Source organism: Lathamus discolor, chromosome 3, assembly GCF_037157495.1.
Source record: "Lathamus discolor isolate bLatDis1 chromosome 3, bLatDis1.hap1, whole genome shotgun sequence".
In the NCBI taxonomy this organism is placed as follows: Eukaryota; Metazoa; Chordata; class Aves; order Psittaciformes; family Psittacidae; genus Lathamus; species Lathamus discolor.
Genome location: NC_088886.1, coordinates 85,304,450 through 85,328,030, shown reverse-complemented (window position 1 = coordinate 85,328,030; position 23,581 = coordinate 85,304,450). Strand labels below are relative to the sequence as shown.

The 23,581-nt window shown below is 36.9% G+C and overlaps 1 protein-coding gene across 10 annotated transcripts in view; it reads right to left on the bottom strand.

Moving 5' to 3' along the window:
- CCDC141 (coiled-coil domain containing 141) overlaps positions 1–18,079 on the bottom strand; it is a 94,834-nt gene extending 76,755 nt beyond the window's left edge. For 5 of the 10 annotated variants that reach the window (XM_065670231.1, XM_065670234.1, XM_065670233.1 and 2 more), the window contains exons 1-4: positions 18,032–18,079; positions 12,641–12,838; positions 6,712–6,944; positions 4,993–5,115 (exon numbers count right to left, since the gene is read on the bottom strand). In XM_065670231.1, coding sequence (XP_065526303.1) covers positions 4,993–5,115; positions 6,712–6,813 — 225 coding nt within the window. In that variant the 5' untranslated portion in view covers positions 6,814–6,944; positions 12,641–12,838; positions 18,032–18,079. Of the gene's footprint in view, positions 1–4,992; positions 5,116–6,711; positions 6,945–12,640; positions 12,839–18,031 lie in introns of those variants that run through there. The other 5 variants (XM_065670226.1, XM_065670230.1, XM_065670232.1 and 2 more) reach the window with 2 other exon arrangements.
- Positions 18,080–23,581: the final 5,502 nt, after the last annotated feature.

Genomic DNA, 23,581 nt, shown 5'->3' with positions numbered 1-23,581 from the left:
TTATCTCCAGATAAAGCTTATGTTGGAAAAAACTGAATTATGGAGAATGGAACAAATGTGTATGTATAATGCAATCAATACAATTTTACTTCTTGACAACTTTGTCTCTTCTCACTTTTTTTTTTTTTTTAAATTGCAACGAATGAGACATCAAAACATACATATACATATATTTCAATTTCCAGAACATATAAACATGCTGAAGGTCATCTAAACAAGGATGCAGCAAATGTTGGGAAGGAGATTTGTGTGAAATCACAGAAGTTGATGTTTTCTACAAAACTTACTGCTGATACGATCTAATTTAGCAAAAGAGAAACAGCATATATTAGTTTAAAATTAGAACTTATTATCTGAGACTACTGAAGGGTCAAATCACAAAGAAAAAGGGCTATGATTCCAAAGCTGAAAGCATTTATATTTCATTGTTAACTATGTTTGAAAGAAGCATTTTACGTTAGTCCATGGAACCTCCAACAGTGAATACATGTAAGTGTTGACAGCATCTAGACTTGTCCCGTGGATTCATCAATTATAAAAGAATATGCAATTCTTTAACACTTGCAAACAACAAAGGAAACCAAATCTATAAGCTTTCCTAGAACAAATTACAAGAATATATGAGTTTTCCTAATCAATTAGGCATTATTGAACAAAATTAAGGAACTATAGTTTACCTCTTAAATTCTAGCTGCTAAACAAGTTTCAATAATCTTCTGGACACTAGCAGTCAGTATGACAATTCAACAAAAATGAATAATTTCCACTATAAATGACATCAATATTATACTTCAAAAAAAAAAAAAAACTCAACACCAAAAGGCATTTCAACTCAATGTTGTAAACATCAGGTACATGTTTTTTGTTTAGTCTCAGTTTTACTATTTCCTCTTCAGCGTTTATTCTTTGAACTCTTTTAACAATAACACGTCTGTTTCCTAATCCATACATTTCTGAATCGGAACATTTTCAAAACTCTTATTCTGCTATTTATCAAAATAGCAGGATGTTCCAAATTCCCAAATTCAGTGGAATAAATTTAAATCAGTAATGAGTGTGATAGTGTGATTTTTATCAAAGGAAACTACTTTGAATATGTTTTTTCATAATACCCTAAGGTACACACACCTGTTTTTATCAAAACAATTCTGAACATTTTCAGAATTCTGAATGTTCACGATGTTCAGAATAATTTCTGAAATTAAAAGCAGTAAAAGAATGTACTAAAAATTACTTCTCTCTCATTCAACTCTCGTTCAAAGTCTGTTCTTATTACCCTTTAAAATACCACCTGCCTTACTGAATGAAAAGCTCGTCACTTTATTAACTTGTTAGCATTGCTAACTCAAAACCAATTACCTAGAATAGAGAGCTGGATTACATTTCTTTTCCTCTAGCATGACAGGTTTTATAAACTGACCACTGTGCCAGATTTTGTCCTTAACTAATGCCTGTGAATCCTCACTGTATGAAGGCAATGAAAGAATTTGGCCTGAATATTTTTATTATAATTTACAATATATATATACTGGGATGAGAATAGATTCATAGAATTTTTTAGGTTAGAAAAGCCCTTCAAGATCACGAAGTCCAACTATAAACCTAACACTGAAAAGTCTGCCACTAAACCATGTCCCTAGAATGCAGATTGAGTGTCCACTTCCTGTCTGCAAAAAGAATTTCAATTAAAATAAACAAATCTGCTGAATTAAAATGTGACCTAGCCTCTCTCTTCTGCCCATAAACAATGAAGCTAATAAGCAAAAGGATGATGAAAACAAAGAATGAGCTTGCAAAATAACGTGGGATAATGCCAGCATGTCAACATAAATTATCTTTAAAAAGTCTATAGGTTCTTCAGCACTGATCCAAAAGATGTATTTAGTATTAACCATCTAACTCTTCTTTTAAGCAGGACTAGTTTCATATTCAAATAATTGCTTGTTCAGGAATTTTTGCCTGTCATGCACAAATGCTTAGCTTTGGATTGAGCTAACCAGCTTAAGCATATGTGTATCCAGTATTGGTATCTGTTAGGAAACATGATTTTGCATGTTTCTAAATGCAACAGTAAAAGAGAAACAGACAAACAATTCAAATCTACCTTACTCTTCACATTCAGGTGACTGAAAAATTACACAATATACAAAATCAATCCATTTTCTGAGGATCCAAGAAGAGAAATTCTTAATTATACTGTTTTCTACTTATAAACACTTTATAGTTTCAAGACTAAAAACTTAAGGATTTCATCTTCACTTCTTTTTAATGAAGTACACTAGAAAAAAAAATACACTTCTTGCTTTTGCTGTAATTAACTAATCTTCTTACTTTGAAAAGTTAGACTGCTAAAAAACAAATGAAACTAATACAGCATTTAGCAAATTTTCAAATTCATACTAGGTTAATCATTGAAGCAATTCAGATAGCCATCAATATAAATATAAAATGTAATAAATGCAGTTTTGAATTATTTTTTTATGGATATTCATAATTTATGTTATGGAAGTCTTAATTGTCATATGTGACAATAAGATCTAATAGACTATTTCTGCTTTACTGTATGGTATGAACATTATTACAGTTGCCTGTAACAGATAAAATATCACAATGTTATCACATAACTGGAACAAATTTTACTTGAGCACAAGACCTTAGCTTCATCTTTACCTTTTTTTAGACTATTTATAATCCATTCCAAATATAAAGATCCAATTAAGAGGAAAATAAATATGTTATGAACTGCCATTGACTGTCACTGATAGAGTCAGTCAGGGCAACAAACTTCGAACTGATGCGGAAGAATTACAAATTGCACTGGATAAGACCGCAGCTGGGAGAATGTTCATGTATTTGTATAATTAATTGTTGTTAAGATTAACAATATCATGTTGCTCATTAAGAGTAAAAGATCAACTAGAACTGTGTATACTGGACAAAACAAGGCCACCTAACAACTGCAATTATGTCATCTTTCAACCCCTCTCCTGCCCACATTTCAAAACACTTTTTTTACCTTCTCACAAGAAACTAAATCTTTATGTCTATAAATACTGAAGACAGAAACATTACTACCTCTATCTGTCTTCACATAACTAATGAATAATTCATTAACAAATGCTAAGTGGGAAAAAAATACTACAATCTGTACTTCAAAGACTGGGAATGATTATTTTAAAAACTTTTGACAAGTGGATTTAGTAACTTTAGAATTAGACTGAATAGTTACTGAAAAGTGTTAATAAGCTTACTGTAAGACAAAGAGTCATGTCTGAAAAATGCTCAGTCAGTATGAATTATAATGACACTGCAATCCTCTTATTGTAGATCTTAAATAATTGGACAAAACCCAGATATCTTAAACTTAATCCTTTTATAGCTTGTTCATTAATTGTGAATTTTGCAAGCACTGCAGGTATAAAACATTAAACATTAAATTATTAGCATTTGCTCCTGATAAATTTGGATGACAAAGCCTTCTTTAACAGTTTATACATAATAAATTTTCTGATCTGATAAACTCTATTAAGCTTCAGGGATCCAAATAAGGATCAGTCATCTAGTTGCAAGCATTCAGTCACAAGACTTCACAAATAGGAGTGAAAAAATTAGCATTTTCATCAATATTAACTATTTGTTTTTATTTTATTATTTTACTTTTGTTGTGACAAGAAAACAAGGTAAACACTGTTAAATGAAAAATAAACTTAAGATTCCATGGATCTAGGCTAATAGGAAGTCAAACATCCGAATGAGCATCAGAGAACATTAGATGCTTTGGGATTTTATTTTTTTTCCCCACTATTTCAATATTTTTTAAATTAAAAGAAATATTACCAAATTTTAATGTTTAAAGATTTAATACCAGTATTTCAAGTTTGAGTCCACAGAGAAGGCTCTATCGCTTTATTGTTATTGTTCATAGTTTCGTTGTTGTTTTGGGTTTTGGTGGGATTTCTGGGTGTGTAGGGTTTTTTTGTAATGCTACTGTTCACACTATTCAAAAACCACACTATGCACCATATTAGATTACATTCTCCATATATTGTATTAAATTACCTCACACATGCCTGAGATTTATAATGAATGGTAAGCACAGTCACTAGTATTAAATCAAATATACTCAATTCTATCCAGATCATGTTTGACCTTTCAGATATGAATTTTTTATAATCTTAAAAAAAAAGAGAAAAAAACCCCACCAGAAATAAAAGAAAGATGGAATCTAATAAGTTGCTGTGCAGAGCTCCAAGATTTTAGAAGAATTCATTTGTCTTCATATATATATATATATATATATATATATATAAAGTCAATCTGCTCTACCAAAACATGAAAACAAAATTTCTTATGTGCCTTAGACACTTCTCAGTGTCAAATATCCACATTTAAAATAATTCAGGTTTTTCATACATGCATGTCCCTCTGTGTGCAAATGCCCCTGTTATGATTTGCTCTAAGAATGTTAAAATCTGATTTTACGTCTGTTACTTAGGTAAAATCTTCCTAGCTCAAGATAAGCAATATTTAATGTTAGAATATCATTCTTAACATAAATCATAGCAATTAATATTCAAAATAAATGTGCCTGGAATACCTGCTTCACCATAATGAGTTTATTTGTGTTTATAGTTGCTGTGAACTAATCAAACTTTCTGTAACATTGCAGAATTTAAAAAAGAAAAAAAAAAACAAACATTCCACTATATTTAGCAGTTACTGAGGGCTATAGAAATTCTTCACTTGACAGTGATGCATAAAGTGGAAGAAACAGCATATCTTTACAGAAAACAGTAATTGACAGCGTATTTTTCCAGTGCAGATGCCTCATTTTGATCAGTTGCACTGGCAAAGGCAGAACATACTTTTTTTTTTGTATGTGGAGTTTAGCTTTACTTTACATTGCAACAGGAGGCCCAGCCAGCTACATCAACTGTTGTACCTGAATTATAATGACAGGGTGTATTTTTGTGTGGTCCTACCACATTTTACCTTAAGTTTAGCTAGGAGATATTCATGATCTTGCAGGAGCTTTTTTGTCTCATCTTGGTTGCTGCCAATTTCCAATAAATTTGGTGTTGATTCAGCCAGCTGAAGCTTCACCCATTTTCCACACTGTAATAAGTAAACAATTACAGCCTTTAGAAACCACAGACTTGTATACAGTATATGTATATACAAGAGCCATAGAGTATGTATACAGGAAATGTATACAGTTGCAGAATGAAGATACAGAGGATACAACATAAACTTCACTTCATTTGAAACAGGTATTAAAATCTCAGACTGTAGTCTTATCCAATAGGCACTGTGATTTTGTTTTGCCTGTGAAGACTAACATCACAATGAGCCTGAAATGTTTCTCGAACTCATCTCCCTTTCAGCCGAAGATTGCATAGATAGTTAAGGAAACTTGGGGAGTGGGGTAGGCAGAAAGTACAAATATATTATTGCAACAAATGCAAAAACCATAACCCCAAATCTCATTTCTATCACACAGATCCAACATATCTGTATGCTGCATGCAGAGAGAGATTGGACAGCTAGCAGCAGTGGCACTTCATAGGCTTTTGGAATAGGAATCCAAAGAGCAATCTATCACTGTGCCCTGGAGAATACACAAAGAAAGGAAGCTTGACAACAACCCAAAGCCTTGCTGATTCTTTCCTCAGTGTCTTGCAGAATTGCTACAGTCTGAGAAACATAACTCAGAAAGGGTGGTGATAAAGAAGGAAACGGTGTCACTGGAAGCTAGCACGGTTCCCACAGAGCACAAGAGAAAAATAAGTGTCTTCACCCTAAGCTTCAGTCTCCTTTCAAGAAAATTACTCCCCTGCAGCAGCAGATGGTCTCCCAGGAAGTGTGAGAACTGATAGGAAAGAACCTGCCCACTGGCACAATTGAGGTAAGCTCATCCTGAATAATCACCCTAATTTGGTGACAGCCCAACTCCTTATCACCTTACTTTGCATTACAGACACCTAGTGGCTGAGGCTAGCTGTTTTCCAAGTTGCCTGGAGAACAAAGAATCAAACTGCCAATAAATTCCAGCTGAGATTCAGGACATAGGCATCCAGCTTCATTCCCCATGCCAAATTTTGTGCAAGCTGTAGGTGCAGATTCCACCTCACAGAACAGGCCTTTGGGTGCTTAGAAGCACAACTATGTATACACAAAGACTTCTACTAAATCATATGGGAATATGAATTCACAGCTTTCAAAAAATAAACACTCATCAGGTTTAGGATTTTTTTCCCCCATCAAATATTCCAAAAAGAGACACAGAGTCTGCATTCATGGAGTTGGTAGAATATTTCTTATGTAAAAATACTGCTGAGTACTGTTTAAAACTAACTTTTGAGGAGCCTCAACTACAATTGAAATCATGAAATATGAAATAGCATCATGTTTATTAAATTTTCATGACACTCTGCATTTACCTCTTACTTTCTAATTTGAAAGTAAATCCTTGCCTCTAAGAGCCTACATATTTATTCTATTAAACAAAAAAAAACAACACACAAGCAGAAGAAACTGCAAACAGAAAAGAAGGATTAACTTCCAAGGAATCTCTATTTGATATCAACAGATTAAATGACATTGCCATATCAATTTATGCTAGCTATTCATCTGTACAGAACATTTTAAAGTAGCAGTAATCACTGAGTAGCAGAAAGCCAATAACAGACATGCTAGCAGTTGCTATCTTACCTTAAGTACAGCTATAACAATACTGGCATCCCCAGCTTGAACAGCTACTGAACTGACTGTTGTTGTAGAAAGCTTTTGCTCCGAACTGGCTTCATTTGACATGGTGTTTCAAAATGGGATTTCATACATTAAAGTAGACTTCAAATGCTCTCGCAAGGTCCGCTGTTCATTTCAGAACGTAACAGAGTTGCTTGGATTCATTCAGCGAAACAGCTCAGCTAACACTGATTAGTCTGCCAAAAGGAAAGAACAGAAGGTTAAAAATAGACAAGTCTATTGAGTTTATCATTCTTGAGAGAGATTTGACACACCCCTAGTTTGGTAGCATTAAGCTGCCCATTCTTTTTTGTCACCATCTGAAGTGTGAAGAGCTTCTTCCATTAACATCACCTGACACTGGCTAACCAAAGCATTCTCAAATTAAAAACAACAAGAAAAAATTTTACTATTGAATATACCTAGTCTTGTGAGGTTTTCCCAGTCCACAAGTATTTTCTCATTTACTAGCTACAGAATATGCTTGCTCAACATAATTCTTCCACTGAGTCAAAGTTTTTAAACAGGATGAACATGTGTATATAAGACAGATGCTAAATCCAGACAGGGGATTTTTAATCCAAAAATATTTAAAAGCACAGTTGACCATAACCAGAGAAGGAAGTCTCCACATGAAGAATGCGAACGTTTCATTCCTGCCTAAGATTATTTACCTGCTTTTCAATTTAATCATAAGTTGTTTCTATAGTCTTCCTTTTGTTCTAAATAAGCGTAATGAAAACCTATCTAATAACTTTTCAAACTCCTCTTCATTTTTTTTATTTAATACAGGAAAATTAGTAGATGCATATAAATCCCAGTATTGGTTTGGGACATTTATTCTATTGTCAGAAGCCTAGAGCATGCCACAAGGAGCCTACAGTAGGAGACAGCAGCTGCTAGGTTTCCTTCCACAGAACAGCTGAGAAAGTGACGCTGGCGTTTAGGTTTGCAGGTCATTCTGGAAACACAATTCCACCCACGAAACTACACACATAACTCTCCTCTAAGCATCTGCTTGCTTGTTCTGTTTTAAATATTGTAATATTTAGATAAATTGCTATATGAACTAGATTTACTAATGGCAAACTAGAGGAGACACCTGCAATGAAACTAAAATCTGGAAGCAAATTCCAAAATAGTTTGGACTGTAAGAAACTTAGGGAAAGCACAGGGAATTTGTACAGACCCATCAAGGTCTGGGATTCGCTTGTTTGTCCATTCTTTCCCCCTCCCATTGTTGGCAGATTATAATCTTAATCAGATAGCTATCTCCAAATGCTGAGTTTCAAATAGGGCATCCAGAAGCACATTGTAATGGCTTGTTCTGAACTAAATGGGCTTGGCAAATCAAAATAACAATTTTCCCACCCCTTGTGCCAGGACAGAACCATGAACCCTCATGTTTCCAACATGCTAAAAATATCACAGTTTTCCAACTCCTTGTAACACCTGCAAGAGGCCCACAGACCCCTGCCACTGAAACATTATACAGATATTCATGATACTCATGTGGGTATGAGTGTAATGAGTGTGGCAGGACAAAATGTTCGAAATTCAATGGCCACACAAAAACAGGAGGGTAGAAGTCCTGAGTCCCCAAAACTGAAACACAAGAGAGTCCTATTTTGGTTTGGATAGAAGGTAGATGGATTGTACAAAACTTGCTAAATACTCGAGATTTAAAAAAAAAACATTCCAGAAGACTAGTGACGTTGGATTTTTCACCCTGCAGGCAGGATTGAAAACAGAGAAGACTGCTGGAAAAACTTGAATAAAATAAAACAAAAAGCAGCCTGACCCTCTTGTTAGTCTTACAAAAGAAGTTACAAACCAATTATGGCACTATGTCAAAGAGTGTCCTTGAGATCTTGTTCTCTCAGAAGCACATTTTAGGTGTACTTCCTTATGACACTAGCTGGGGCAATCCATCGTTCCACCTAGGTACCCAGATATAAGAGCTGTTTTTCACTCAGGTTAAATGAGTAATCATTTTTTCATAGCGCTGACAGATGGAAATTGTGGAAAACCACCACACTCAAGAGGCTGACCATAAGCAACTTCGGCAGCAGCTGAGTCATGTGATTCAAAATGTCTGATAAAAAATACATGGATATTGTATTCATTTGGCTTATGCTAAGTATACAACATACAAGCAGAGAAAAGGTAGTAAGGGATCAGTAAAGATCTTATAACACAATCCCGGGAGAAAAAGCTGAGGATTTTGGCATTATTTGAGGATCTATTTCAGCTCTGTCCAGAAGAAAAAAAAAAAAATTATCAAGCATGCCTTTCTCAAGTCTTGTTTAATTACCTATCTCTCATCTCATCCTCTCTCTGAAACAAACAAAACTCCTGCTAGAAGCCAGAAGCAAGCAGACTGTGTCAATAGAGAGAAATATTTTCCCCTTGCTACTGCTGTGTGAAAGACAAGAGTAAGAATGACAAGAGGAAACGAGCATTCACCAGCTGCCCACAAGAAACAGCGAAACTGAAGAAATTAACAAAGAAATCAATCTCAGGAATATAGAAAAAAACAATGAAGCCTCTAGAGTGTAAATAACACCAGGTATTATCTGTAACAGCCATATGTAAAAGGATTTGAGAGGATAGATAAAACTCAATTTTCAACTGCATTTTATCAGTAGCTTTTTCTCGTGTGTGGCAAGGGAAGTATGCTAATCAGAGTTCTGGCAGCTGTGCACAGGAAGAGGGCCTACCTTTCTTGGAGATAAGTTGTTTTTCGTTCAGAGCTTTGAAGATGCCAGTGAACCATGAAAACGCCTCTGGAAGAGACAAATCTCCTTCCCTGCAGCCCCGAAGATGAGAGATTCTTCACTATGACCGGTTTGTAACTGTAACAGATCTCCTTTCCTTTCTTTGTCTCATGCCTGTGAGAACTGATGTACACAGCAAAGGAGGGAAGGAGAACAAGGGAAGGAAGCATCCCTCAAACTGATGGGTCTTTATGTGGCTTGGAAAAAGGTACATAAACACTGCTTCCCTCTGGCAGCCCCACCTGAATGAGGGACAAAGATGTCAGACCTCTCCAAGCCTGTGGTTTCTGCTTTTTGCTGGCTCCCACCATCTTACATTTTAAGTAGGCACCATTTTCAGGTATCATCAGGAATGACAGCATGAGGGCATGACTGCATGCAGTCCACAAGTCCCCCCAGGTTCATAAAGAGGAGGCATGGAGGTCATGTACACATGTGAGAGCTGAGCAGGAGGTACGTATTTCTCCTGGAAGAGGCTCATCTTTATCCTATGCTGGTTGAATAAGTTTCTAGATGACTAACTGGTTGAATCCTAACCAGATTTTCTCATTCCTAAACCCCAAAACCAGTTATAATAAAAAACATTCCAGCAGCAGTAGCAGTCAAGGGACAAAGGTGGGAAACAGAGACCCCCCCTACCAGTAAAAAAGTCAAAAAAGTCAAAAAGTCAAAAAGTAAACAAATGGCATGTGGGGAATGGTACCAGCTCTTTCTTAACAATCAGCAGTGCTTCTTTCAGAGAACCACACAGTGAAAGCTGCCAGAAAACAGAAGGAAGCTGAGGCACTTGCAGACATTACCTTTTTACTCAGGGCTGGAGAGACAGAACAAGCCCAGGCACAGACTCACCTCCCAGCACCCAGGGGCAGAGCAGGGACCAGTGGAAGCTACTCCAGTGCCCCCAGCAGGGCTGTGAGGTGCGAACACAGGCTGCAGTGGAGGGAAGCCTGTCCTCCAACAACCCCTGGGCCACCCAGGGCTGAAGGGCAGACTGGCCAGGCCTTGCTCTCAACAGTGAGGAGCTTCTGCTGCCAAAGTTACAGACAGGGCAGGTGTAGCTAGAGGTGGGAACTCTCCCTGCTCCCAAGAGCAAGGTAATTATTACCAGAAAGAGGGAGGGAAAAAGGTAGCCAGGGTAAATGAGATTAACTTCAGGTAGGTAACAGCTGAAGCACAGGCTGAAGCTGTTTCCCTGTCAGCTTAGAGTCCATGAGCTTATGAGAAGGCAGCCCTAAAATAGCCTGGAACCCTGATGGCCCGAAAAAAGGGCGTTGTGCTGTCTTTGCCACCATGGAAAGGAAAGGTACAGAAGTCCCAGTAAAGCGCTAGGAAACAGCTGTGAAAGCATGCCCAAGGTGTAAAAGACACCCTGCGTGGCTCCAGAAAAAAAGTCTCTATTGCCTGAATTATTGTGTCATAGTTCCCAGATTTGATTTAAAACCATACAAGTATAATGAAACATGGCTTGTATCTTTCCATTCTTCCCATGCGTCGCCCTAACAAAAACAGTTCTAGTCTTGCTCAGCAGCAAGTCCTGAAGACACTTTATACCACCCTAAGAAAATAACGTGAAGATAAAAAGCCACCCAAAAAAGCATTGTCACACTAAGCAAAGACCAAAAAGCAAACGTACCCTGGTTCATCCATGCCACATTGAATATGTCTTTGTGAAAGAAAAAACCAGCACTGCTAACTGTAAAATCAACAGTGTATCAGAGATCAAGAAACTGGCGAACGGTTGCAAAGAACTAAATCACTATTTGTTTGCTTCCAAGGACAACAGCATTTAAAAACCCCCATACAGTAAACAGACCTGGGAAGCAGTGACAGCTGATACCATTCAGCCCACTGGTTATTAATTTTTCATGTCCCACTCTTTCATTCCAAAACACTCTCTTCTCTTTATCCCTCTTTTTTGGATCCTAGAGGATTTCCACAAAGTATACATGCTATTTGTACCTAGCACTTGTCAAAATAGTACCTAAATCCCTACTATTTATTAAATTATAGAAGAGATCCACCAAATTTAACTAGGGCTTCCAACCATGTGTTATACCACTTCAGCCTCCACTCTCATTTTAAGAAAGCTCATATAGCCTTTAAATTTAGAACTCCAGCTTCTAAATGTTATATAAGCAAGGACCATTATTTCTAGCATCTGCTACTTGAAAAACTGTCTTCCCCTTCTTTACATCCCTTATATACAGGATAAATAGGAATGCTGACACATAGGGACTGCTTACATTACATATTCACTTGGCATCACGCTACTTCAATTCCTGAAGAGTGTACAATCACAGTGATTGTTTTCAAATATACAGAAGTAATAAACCTAGCATGGTGGTAGGCTACCCATCTGATCTGCTTTCTTCTTATCTTAGCACTTAAGGTGGGCACCATAAAAAACTGAGGTACTGGGCTCTCCACCCAAGCAAAACAAATTTCTTGTTTGAGAATGTATTAAAACATCAGTGCATACAGAAAAAACTTCCTTCCCTTGATAAACACAACACTGTGCAAAAAAAATTCATTTCTTTAGATTATATACTCACAAGTAAGCATGAAGGTGTTTCATACAACAATAAACAGGGGGAAGAGGACAAAAAGCGCCGTAGGGAAAGGAAGAAAAAGAGAGCGAGAGAAGAGCACAGGCCCCAGCAATAATTCTAAAGCCATTGGCAGCTCTGACTGATTAACAGATGTACCTCTAAGCCAACGCATCTGAACAGATGTCTCCAAATCCAAACACATTAATTACTTAGTATCATTTTCCTTTGCAAATTTGGTTTTATTTTGGTATCACAGCTAATAAAAAAATGCAATTTAGATTTATGCTTTTCCTTCAAGGGACAGCTATAGGAAAGACTGAAAGTAAAAAACTACTTGGTGACTATTCAAGTGTAAATATGGTGAAATATAAACAATGAAAGTTTTAACTGTCTAATGGTAAGTAGATTAAATAAAACAGAAAACAATACACAAGTGTGAAGCCCACAGTGGTCCTATCTCATTCTCTCCCACATGCCAGGTGAAGAGACCAGCATGTCAACTGAAGAAGTGGCAGGGAGACGAGCCCTACTTCAGTTTTCTCAGAATCAGCTGGAGAGCAGACTTACCCCATCAGCACCCCCAGGGAAGCTCAACATTTCTGCCTCACTGGCTGTGATCCAAAGCAAACGCTGCACGGCCTATGGAGCTGTACTCTGATGAACACAGAAGTGGAGCAGTTTTAACAGCTCACAGGTGGCATGGACATTCATCAGCCCACTTGCAAGCTTGTCAACAGAGAAAACAGTGTCCCGGTGCATTCAGCTCTGTTAGGAGAATAAAGAGACATTAGATAGTTCATTAGTCCGTTGTTCAGGCTTCAGCAGCAGAAAGAGGACAGCTTATTACACAAGATTAGTATGTTCCATCACCCATGCATGTAAGGAAAGCCAGCAGGACTTTTGTTAGTAAATTCCTTGGGAGCATTTGAAATTCCTTCCTGATGTGGTGTGTTAGCACAGCGGAGTACGCACCCTGCACCAAATATAGATGGGAGACAGGCTATGCTTTTGTTCCTGTAAAGAAGCAAGGCTAAGATGCAGATTGTAACCTACAACTAAAACTCAAGGCAGCTGCTAACTGTCCCACTGATAGCATAAGTGCAATGAACGACAGGTTTGCCCCACATCACTAATTTCTGTGTTTAACTTACGTTTACAATTTAGCTGTATTGAATGACTGTTTCTTTTCAACTGTTTTTCAACGTTTATACGTGAGTACAGATGTCTGTATTAAACTTGCAAAATAAAAACATCACTTAAAAAACACACAGACTGTTCAAACAGACAAATGCAACAGTGTAACTGGGTTCTTAGGACCATCTTTTAAGAGTGAAACATCTCTGTTCAATCTTGTCAGAAGTAATAAGCCAGCAATGATGCAGAAAGATCAGAATGAATGATGCAAAAAGATGAGTCATTTATTTAACAGGAGACTAATTAAATAGATATAATCACACTAACCACACCAAAACATTAAAGCCATATTGTTGCTATTGTTTGGAAGAGTTCATTTAAATGGACACAAATTTCAGAAAGCTAAATTTAGAACAAGAACAGGGGTATGCTAAACAGCCACACTTCTAATAGCACAAGACTTTAGATATCTGATATTGAGGAGGATTTACCCAGAAGTAAAAATTCAGCAGGGGAGCTGAATTGTAAGTGTTAAAAGAACCACAAGGCTTTAGAAGCCATTTTACAAAGTCATTTATCAGCAGACCTATAAATAGCAGTGCTTTGTTTTATTTTGTTTTAAAAAGATACCTCCACCTTGTATAACTCTGCTACTCGAAGGTTCAAACTGCTGAGCATTTATATGAGCATTTATATGCTCTGGTCACACACTTCCCTTTTCCAAATCATAGTACTTCAAAGAGTGAGCACATACCAGATCCTGCTTATCCCTTCCATCTTAAGTACTGAATTGTGTGACATACTTAGAAGAGGTTAAGGAGCAGGAAGCATTGAAAATTTTCCCCCCTGCCTTTACTGATTTGTCTGGAACTGGGTTGTTAAACAGATGTGTGCTTATTGCTGACATCCAATGTAGCAAGGGTGTGACTACAGGATATGAGGATACTCCCTCACTGTTCCCAGCTTAAGTGACTCTTCACACTCTAAACGGCAGTGTGTAACACTTCAGAATTCAAGCTCCACATAAATTTAGAAAGTATTGCCTATAATTAAAGAACATCTTCTCTCCCCCTCCCACATACTCTTTCAACACAAATTGAAGAGCAGTTACGATTATTTTACATGCTTCAGAACCATTGTTTGCCATCTATAGCAAAAACTCCAGCTGTTTTACAGTTACAAGGAACAGGTGATTTGTCCCTTCTTCTGGGCCTGAGTGCTCTAACTTCTGGTTTCTCCCGAATTTAGCAGGAGGCAGAGCATGTAGCCCTCACCATGGCAAAAGAGTGTAAAATGGGAGAAAATTTAGAAAAAGATGATGAAACAGAAGGAATTCAAACAGAGATGGAAGACAAAAGACTGGACAAAATTCTGAACAAGGAGAAGTCTTGGTGAATGACAAGCTGAAAGTTGCAGGAATGAATTAGGGACTGACAAGCAATAGCAAGTGCAAAGGCACACATGGCCCTTGGCCCCCTGAGGTAAGAGATATCAGGGTATTGAAAGAGCTCTGTATTGTTCAAGAACTTGCCACTGACATGCCTGTGTTATGTATAAGCTAAAAGAGATTGTGGGAAGGTGGCACACACATTGGTCGAGAATCTAATGTTGCAATTAGTGTTGGATCAATTTAAATTGCATTTGGATCTGAGCTTCCAGATTAGTTTTATTCTTAAGACTAAATTGTATGTGATAAAACAGTGCTCTGTGAGCCTAACTAATATGCAGTGAATGAACACAGTCAGGAGCTCACAACAAAACTGCAGTACTGCTGTAAAACAAATCATTAATGGACCGTCTGTAACCTTGCAGTCAGTGTTAGATCTGTGAGGTATGTAAGCCCTTCCCAAATCTTTGCTCACAAAGCCGTGCCATCAATCAATAGGCTCTATCCGTGACCCTTTTATGCATACGCAGTTACTGTACACCATCAACATCAGGGCTGGTCATGCAAATAAACTAGTTGCTCAAACATATCTTTTTCAAGAGCTTTATCTATCACAGACTACCCAGTAACATGTCCAGGATCCTATTGCCATGAGAGAAGTTTTTTCCTCTGAGTGGTGGAAGGATTTATTTTAGACCACTTTTTCCAATCTCTCACACTAGTTTCTTCTGAAGAATCAGTCCTCTAGTGCACTCTGCAGTCAGCTGCTTTGCTTAAGGAACTCTATTGTTTAATTACCTTAAATTTCACACTTCAAAATAGCTTTGCTAAAGACAATAATCACAATTTTTGCTTGAAAAAGGATACAAAGTGGAAGCTTAATATGGCAGACACGAGAATTTTTGGTATAATCTCCTTGTGATCTTCCTCACAGTGCAGAGGCAAAAGGCAGGCAAGCACTAAAGATGAAATTTGCAGTCAGATGCAAAGCTGTACTGAGAACACTCTATGTGTAATGGCATTGGAGAAGGAAGGGGAAAGGAAATATCAAAGCAAGTAAACTGTAAATTTCTTGCATTTTTCAAATTGCACAGAAATTCTTGTTTTGTTTTTAACCTTAATGCAATTTCAATATTACAATGCTTGAGGCAGAGTCCTGCAGGACACAGTCGTCACAATTTGCCTGAGCTTTATGTGCTGTGTCCTCACTAGCAACAATAATATTGCTAGAGTGACAAGGTAAAATTCACATAATGTAAAATAACTTTCAAATTAAGGTTTTGACTGGTCACTTTAAAAATACATGGACATTTTTACAGAAGGTTTACAGAAGACATTATGGCATCACCAGCTGTGCAGTTAGTACGTGCCAGTACGTTCAGATTCCCCAACCTGCAAGTGACCATTAATCACGGTGCTACTCTTAAGGCATCTTGTCAGGGCCTGAGGTAAAAGGGATGTATATTAAGTAAACTTACAATGATACTAATGCTAATGTATTTGCAAATCCTTAACATTTCTCATTTGTCTATTTTTGCATTTTTTTAAGTCATGCAATATGTTTTACAGTACTGATCAAATTTTTAAAAAAATCTTAATCTCCCTAAATCGCAAGATTAGATTTTTTTTTTTTTTTGCAGTCATACAGTTACCATGGGCTTTCTATTTCTTTAAATAAATCAAAAGAAACTTTAACAAAATAAAATATTTCACTGCCTTGATTTTTTTAACTCCCAGAGCTTGAATCCAACATAAGCAGTTCCAGGAGAGAGCTGAAAGATTAAAGGCCACATTTCAAAGAGGAATCCCAGAACCTGACCTAAATTAACAGAAACTTTTGAGTCCTCTGTCATCTTTTCATTACAGGGAAGTATTTTCAGAAGGCAGAGATAGTTGATGTACCTTAAATCTTCTCTTGCCAATGCAGCAAGATTTGCAGTAACTATATTTTGAAACCTTGCTTTCAGTGTTCTAGGCATAAAAATAGCATGCAAGAGTACTTCATGGGCTGCGTAGTTTTGATTTTTTTTTCTTTCCCCACTTGATCTGACATTTAGTAAATATTCTGCATTTAACCCCCTTTATTCAAGTTACTTTTTCTCACTGTGTTAACATTTCTTCTGTTTTCAGGGTATTTTGATTAACTGATTTCAAAGACTAGCTTGATCTTTCCAAACTTCCTTACAGCCCACCTACTGACACTGCATGATTTTTATAAATATTTTCATTTTAAATTAACCTCTTACAATTCACAAGATGTTTTTATTACGCTTCCTTGGTTTTCCTTCCTTACTTTTTGCTTACTACTGCTCTTCAGGTCTCACTATCATAAATAGGAAAAAGGCCCATCATTGCAGTGTTCTAAGATTGTAATTATTTGAGCTGTGCTTTTTATATCCTTTGTGTATGTGTGTGATTTCCACAACTATAACATCTTACCGACTCCTAAATATTAATGAATTTTCCCTACAGCAACCCTGTGAAGAAGTGAATTCTTAGCTGTCATCCCTTCCTAATACACACAAACTGGCAGTAGCAATCATTCAATCCTGAAAATAAGTCCTTCTTTGTAAACAGTGGAGGAACTCTTTAAAACATCTGTTGGATCACTTGCAAAGTCTTTGGCAAAATTGTTCATGGGGAAAAAGATTTTAGTGGTAGACATGTGGAAATAACTATGATGAGGTGGAGAAGATAAAGCAATACCTAGAGAAGTGGTAAACAAGTAACAGCGAATGGCAAAAAGAACTTGATTAGTTCACATTTCTGTCACCTGCAAAAGCAAATGCCCTGGCTTCTTCATGAATGACTGGTTCTGCAGAAGTAATGCACCATGAAATGATGCCTGGAAATGGCAGCTACCTAACAAATTGGCCATATACAATGGGTGGATATAAAAACCTTACAAGGCTCATTAAGGATGCAGCTCACTGCAGCCTTTTGATTCTGTTTCAAGCAAAGCATTAATAAAAATCTTGGCTACAGCTAACCACATTACTGTGTTTCTTTAGATATATTTGTCTTAGAGAGGAGGAAGGCCACATTCCGAGAGACAGTGTGTGACAGAAAGCAGGCAGTGGGGCTTCACAATCACATCATCACCACAGATATGTGGAGTAGCAGTCAAATGTGTTGAATACACTGTACAATCTTCACCCTGCTGAGACTAGCTTGCAGTTATCTATCATCCAATAGAGGCATGCAGAGCTGCATACAAGGGTTCAGGAAGAGAACAGTCTGCACTTAGTACCAGTTTAGAATATGGCTTGTTCCCAAGCCTCTGAAAGTCAGACTCACATCACACAATCATATTAAATATCAAGCAACAGCCATGCTGTATACCTTCCTGTGGAAATGGTTAAGACATCATGAAAGCTACTCTCTTTTCTACAGTTTAAAAACCTTAAAAGGAGAATGGAATGTTAAAAGACACTTACCACTTGGCCAAGATTTAGATGAAAAAAGAGTATCCTGGCATAGTACTTGAAAAGTCGTACTGGAGCTCTCCAGCCCACTGTAACTCTGTAACGTCTGATCCTGTGAGGCATGGGGATCATGCGCAATCCAGGCATGCCTGGAAAGTCAGCAGTGAGTGGGAATGTGCTGTCACTTACCCAGCACCTGAAAACTTCTGCTGAGGAAATGAACATGGGAAGCAGAAATGCCCAAATTGAGATGGCAATCCATACTGCAAACCAAGCATAACAGTGAACCATGTCTGACAATTACACTACTGAAATTAGCACGTTACCTGCTCCTGCCAAAATGGAGAGTGGTAACAAATATAAAACAGGGGGTTTGACAGGTATTTGCTAATGCTTTATTCTTGGTACCTCTAGCAAAAGGTTTTCCATCAGCTGTTCTGAGAGGTAGTTCCTACAGCTAAGCTTCACTCTCCATTTTATTTCTGTAATTTACAGATGATTAGAATTAATGTTTTATGGAAGATCTACCAAAGGGCTCAATGAAGTTTAACGCCCAAGCTATAAGCATACAGTGTGGGGAGCATATATAGCCATTCAGATGGAGCCAGTGATTCTCAGGACTTGACAGAAGTCTGAGAATCTTCTCTACCTTGAGCTGTCACAGCCCTATTCTACATTCAATACATATCTACAGGGAATTGTCCAAGCATCTTACTGAGCATGTACTATGGCCCACAGCTAACATGATCCCCTTTTCATCAATTTCTAATCTGCTTAATGTAAGTGTTGCCTTCTGAGAGCAACAGTATTGTAACACAATAGACAGAACAAGATTTGAGATATGTAATGTCAGGATCCTCAGAAGAGTTAACGTATTTATATGGTCATAAGTGGAAATCATGTTTTAGCTGCCTATGGGAAGCAGTCACAGAGGCAGTTTTGGTCACATGTGGTCAATGGCATAGTGCGCTACAGAAGTTTAACACATCAGCTGTGGCTAAATCACCCTTCCCGAAGACAGACTGTTACATACCGAGTATTAGAAACTAGGGTTAATTACATTGGGTCTGCTCAAACATTTTAAGCACAGATATGTGAGCTTAATATATCAATAGCATACTTTACATAGCATATAGTATTCCTTCCCTTTATGTACAAATCGAAAGTGCATTAGAGGTTTCTTGCAGAGCTTTCATCAGTGGTGTCTGACAGTAATCAATGGCTAGCTGTTTGTGGAACAGCTAAAAGACTTCCTAATACGTAAAACACATTTTAAAATTGCAAAACCATAAAAAAAAAACCCATGCTTAACAACTTTTAATCATGTTTAGCTTTTAAGCTACTTTGTGTGCTAGTTACCTGTGCACAAAAAGGTAGTTTTTCCTGCAGCATTAGGTAGTCCCAACATATTTGACATTCCAATGCTGTCATTAAACTGCCAACAAAACAGCATTGTTTAAATGCCTGTAGTTTGTCTGCAATAAAAATTGTATTTTGCCATTTCTGTTCATTACTAAATTATCTGCACAATTGATAGCACAACCACTTGTTTTCTCTTAACAACCTCAATGTATTCCAAAATGATAAACTTTAGAGTGATTAAATTTTCCCTTGCTTTTCTTTGTCCTTCAAAAGTTTGAAATGTTACTCTAGCTCTTTGCTCTCCAGCTTGTAAACTGTACCTATCACCAGTAACTGGAAAATTAGCAGAACTTTTTCAACTGAAGTTAAATCAGGATTTTTCACTTTGCTTTTTAATCTTTTCCAACATATTTCCTTAGCAAGTTTGAAATTTGAAGAAAGCGGGCTTTTATCTCCCCTCCATACAAAAGAGGAATTTGTGTCCTAACTCAACGCCTCTCTTGTCTCTGTACTATATTCCCATAACCTTTGCTGCAAAGACCAATGTCAACTAAAGTCTAATTTGATAGGAAGAGAAAGCTGTTGCTTTAATTTTCATTGCTGTTTTGAGGTTAAGTGTATCATTAATGTTTTACACATACTAATTACTTTTTAGTATCCTGTCTTTACACATTCTTGTATTAGCATAACTAAAATTTTACAGTCAGAGAAGCACATCTAGTTGATGAGTATCTTTGATATATATTGTCTTCCAATCTGACAGAATCAGAGGAGTTCTCACATGTTTCTTTAATTATTTATCTTCAGGTTCCAAATTAATCTTGAAGTCACAGAAAAATTGTCCGAAACTACCATGTGTTTGCAAGACTCGTACAAAGGGACCCATTAGAAGCAGAAAACCAAACTCACTTTTGTGTGGCTAGTCAGTCTTGTATTTCCCTTACAGTAAATCTCCACAGCAAAACTACCTTCACTAAGCATCAGATGAAAAATGTCTTTAAAACCTCCTTGACTTGATATCCTTGCAAAAGGCATGCAATTAGTCAGTTTTTAAGATGTGGTCTTGACAGGTATCAGTACTATAATGATGGGACTATTTAAGTGGAGGAAACAAAAGTGGGATGGCCTCTAGGAATCAGTGTTGCATATTAGGAAAATGTGGACGTGACACACTGCAGAAAAGACTCAGTCGACTGAGATTCAAAATTACTGTGCAAGTTGGAACCAGAAATAATATAACTACTTGACTATTTGTACCTTTTTTCAGAGTATATCACTTTCCCACAAACTTGAAAAAGACAACAGATATCTGTACATAGAGATCACAAATTAATTACCTTGTTAGAATGATGGTATGTAAATTACAGATACTCAGTTTTTAGACCTGCAGCTCACATCGAGCCACTTTTCCAGCTATTACATATGCATGGATTGATATCCTGTATGATTAGACTAACCTTCTGATTATTTTCTTTAAACTAGAACATAAGCCTAACATATCTAAGCATTTCTCACAGTGCTGACTCCCTTTTTACTATTGCAAGAGTCTATAGAGATATGAGTGACAGACTTCAGAAGTTAAGAATCAGCAAATCTTTGCTTTCATCCCTGTTTCTCAGCATTTTAGCTCGAGTTTACACAACGTGACATTACAGAACTTCATCTATAGCTCCAAAGCTTCCTTTCTTCCTCCTTCCTAATCATCTCCTTATACAGATTAAAATTATCCTGTAGAAAGAATTCAGGAAGCTGGAGATTAATATAACATACATCGTTACTGTTGAAAGCCTATGACAAGCTCCCCTTGTGATCATAACTTACTGACACTTGTCTTTTACTGGGATGGAAAAATCTTTGCCTTATCTGTCAGCTGGCACTGATGTCCTTAGGCTAGCATGATGGTGTAAGTGCTATATAATCCCACTGCACACACAAGACTTCCCTACCTACTGCTGTACCACCAGAGTAACTATTTGAATGCTAAGTGAGTCACACAAGTCTCCGTAAGTCAAAACTATTTTTTCCAAAAATAAGTATAAACTGAACTCCATTATCCCTACTAATCACAATACAAAATGAAGGAGTAAACACAATCAAAGATTAAGGAAAATTGTACAAATGCCTGTCACCTTTCACAATTAAAAGAGTTATAGGTATAAATATTTTATATGACTACCAGTCTACCAACTGATAGCCCTACTAAAAATGGATGACAGCTACTGAGCTGATCACCAAAAGGGCAGAGCAAGAGCCACAGCTGAAGCCATCATTACTGCTTTCAGTAGTACCTGCACAGTAACACAGTAGCTGAAGTATCAACAGATGATTGGAGCAGTTTTGCCTTTTAGCATATGTCTATATATCTCATTGACTTTGTATGCTATTAAGGGTTTTACGTTTCTAAAGGTTCAACCACAGATGACAGATTGACTAAAACAGTGCAAAAAATTCTATCTCAATTAGTCATATCCGACAGTATTCTTAACAGATGGTGTTTATTCCATTCTCTCAGTAAGATCAGAAGTCTCGGAATTCATAAGGATTCAGAAAAACCTGGCAGACTCATGCAACATGACCTAGAAAACTACTTGCCTTCATTCCCGATATGCAGAAAATGGCCAAAGTGCTGGTTAATAGCACCTTACCAGCCACTTCCTTTCTCTAAAGGCAAGGAATCCTAGAGAGGAAGTGGAACAAAACAAAGAGAGCGGGAAAGCTGGCATAGCCCAAGGGGTCATATCGGAGACTCGAATAGAGACAATAGGGCGAGAGTCAGAATCCTCTCGCCTCTAGGAATGCCGGACAAGATAAGAACAGCCTCAAGACTGGACTTCGCACACTGAGCCAAAATTAATGTCAGGGTTAGTAGGGTGAAAAGTCATCAGCTCCAAGTTGTACATGCAGCTGCCACATGAATGGGTCAGGAGCTGCTGATACTGCTCTGGTTTTGCATATGCTGTTGAGCCCCTAAACAGAGTAAGAACTTAAAAAAAAAAAATAAATAATTGATAAACACCTGCAAATAATCTTAGTGTTTATAGCATATGCTTACTGCAAACTAGTACTTCAGTGGGATTTTATACTGCAAACCATTATTCACTGTGAGTAGAGATTCAATTTACAGATGCTGCAGATCTGGAGACAGTGTTTATTAATGACTACAATCTCAATTTACTTTAAGTTGCATTTTCTATTAAACATTTGTAGATTTTTATGTTCGGGTTCTTTCTAAATAAATTTCTCTCATCCAAATATTAGCCATACTAGCAGCAGTCTTCTCAAATGGAATCTAACAACTAAGTTTTAGGAGGTTATATTCTAACTCTCTTTAGAAATAAGGTCTGTGAAACTGCAGTTGGTTTTAAACTAGTATTAGTGTAATATTACACCACTGCATCATATGAATCAAAAAATAATTGGATTTCCTCTGCCAAAATACCCTGAGAGGAAAAATTCCTTCATCACTGAAGTTACAGATAAGCCATCAATTTTGAATTATTTTTTACAGAAATTGCTCTATTTGACACAACATTTTCCTCTAGAGAAAATGCGTAAAAACTGTGACAAGTAAGTAAATATGTCTGAATTACAGCTCCATCAAGAAAACCTGAAGAGCACTAACAATGCCTGCAGGAAGAAAGAATTATCTTTACTGTGAGCAAAATATAGTACAATACTATACCAGGTAATTAGACCTACAGTCGTTTCACACACAGTATTACAAAATGGTCAGATACCACACCATCATCTTCCAGTAATTACAATACTGAATTTATCCAGATTAAATCCTGAAGAGTAAGAAGTTAATCCAGTTACACACACATCTGATTTTGTTTCAATCAAATGCCCTTCTCTTAATAAATTTAATTTTATTACTAATCTCTGTTTCAAGTTCATGAACTTTGTCTTAATTTTTCAGTAGATTAAAATCTTTTACTTCAAAAGGTACTACACCAGGGATATTTACATTATCCAAGATTTTCTATTCAAAGGGTAACAAGACTTAGAAATAAAGCACAAGAGATGCATACCCATCTTACATGAGAACTATTATGAATATAACACTGACTTACACACATAATATCATAAGTACAACTGCTGTAAGAAAGTCAGAAAAATCAACCCAACCCAAACCTGACTCTTTCTCCTATTAATAATAAAGAGCAGTTCCCCTTATAGGTACAGTGTGTTAAAGAGTAT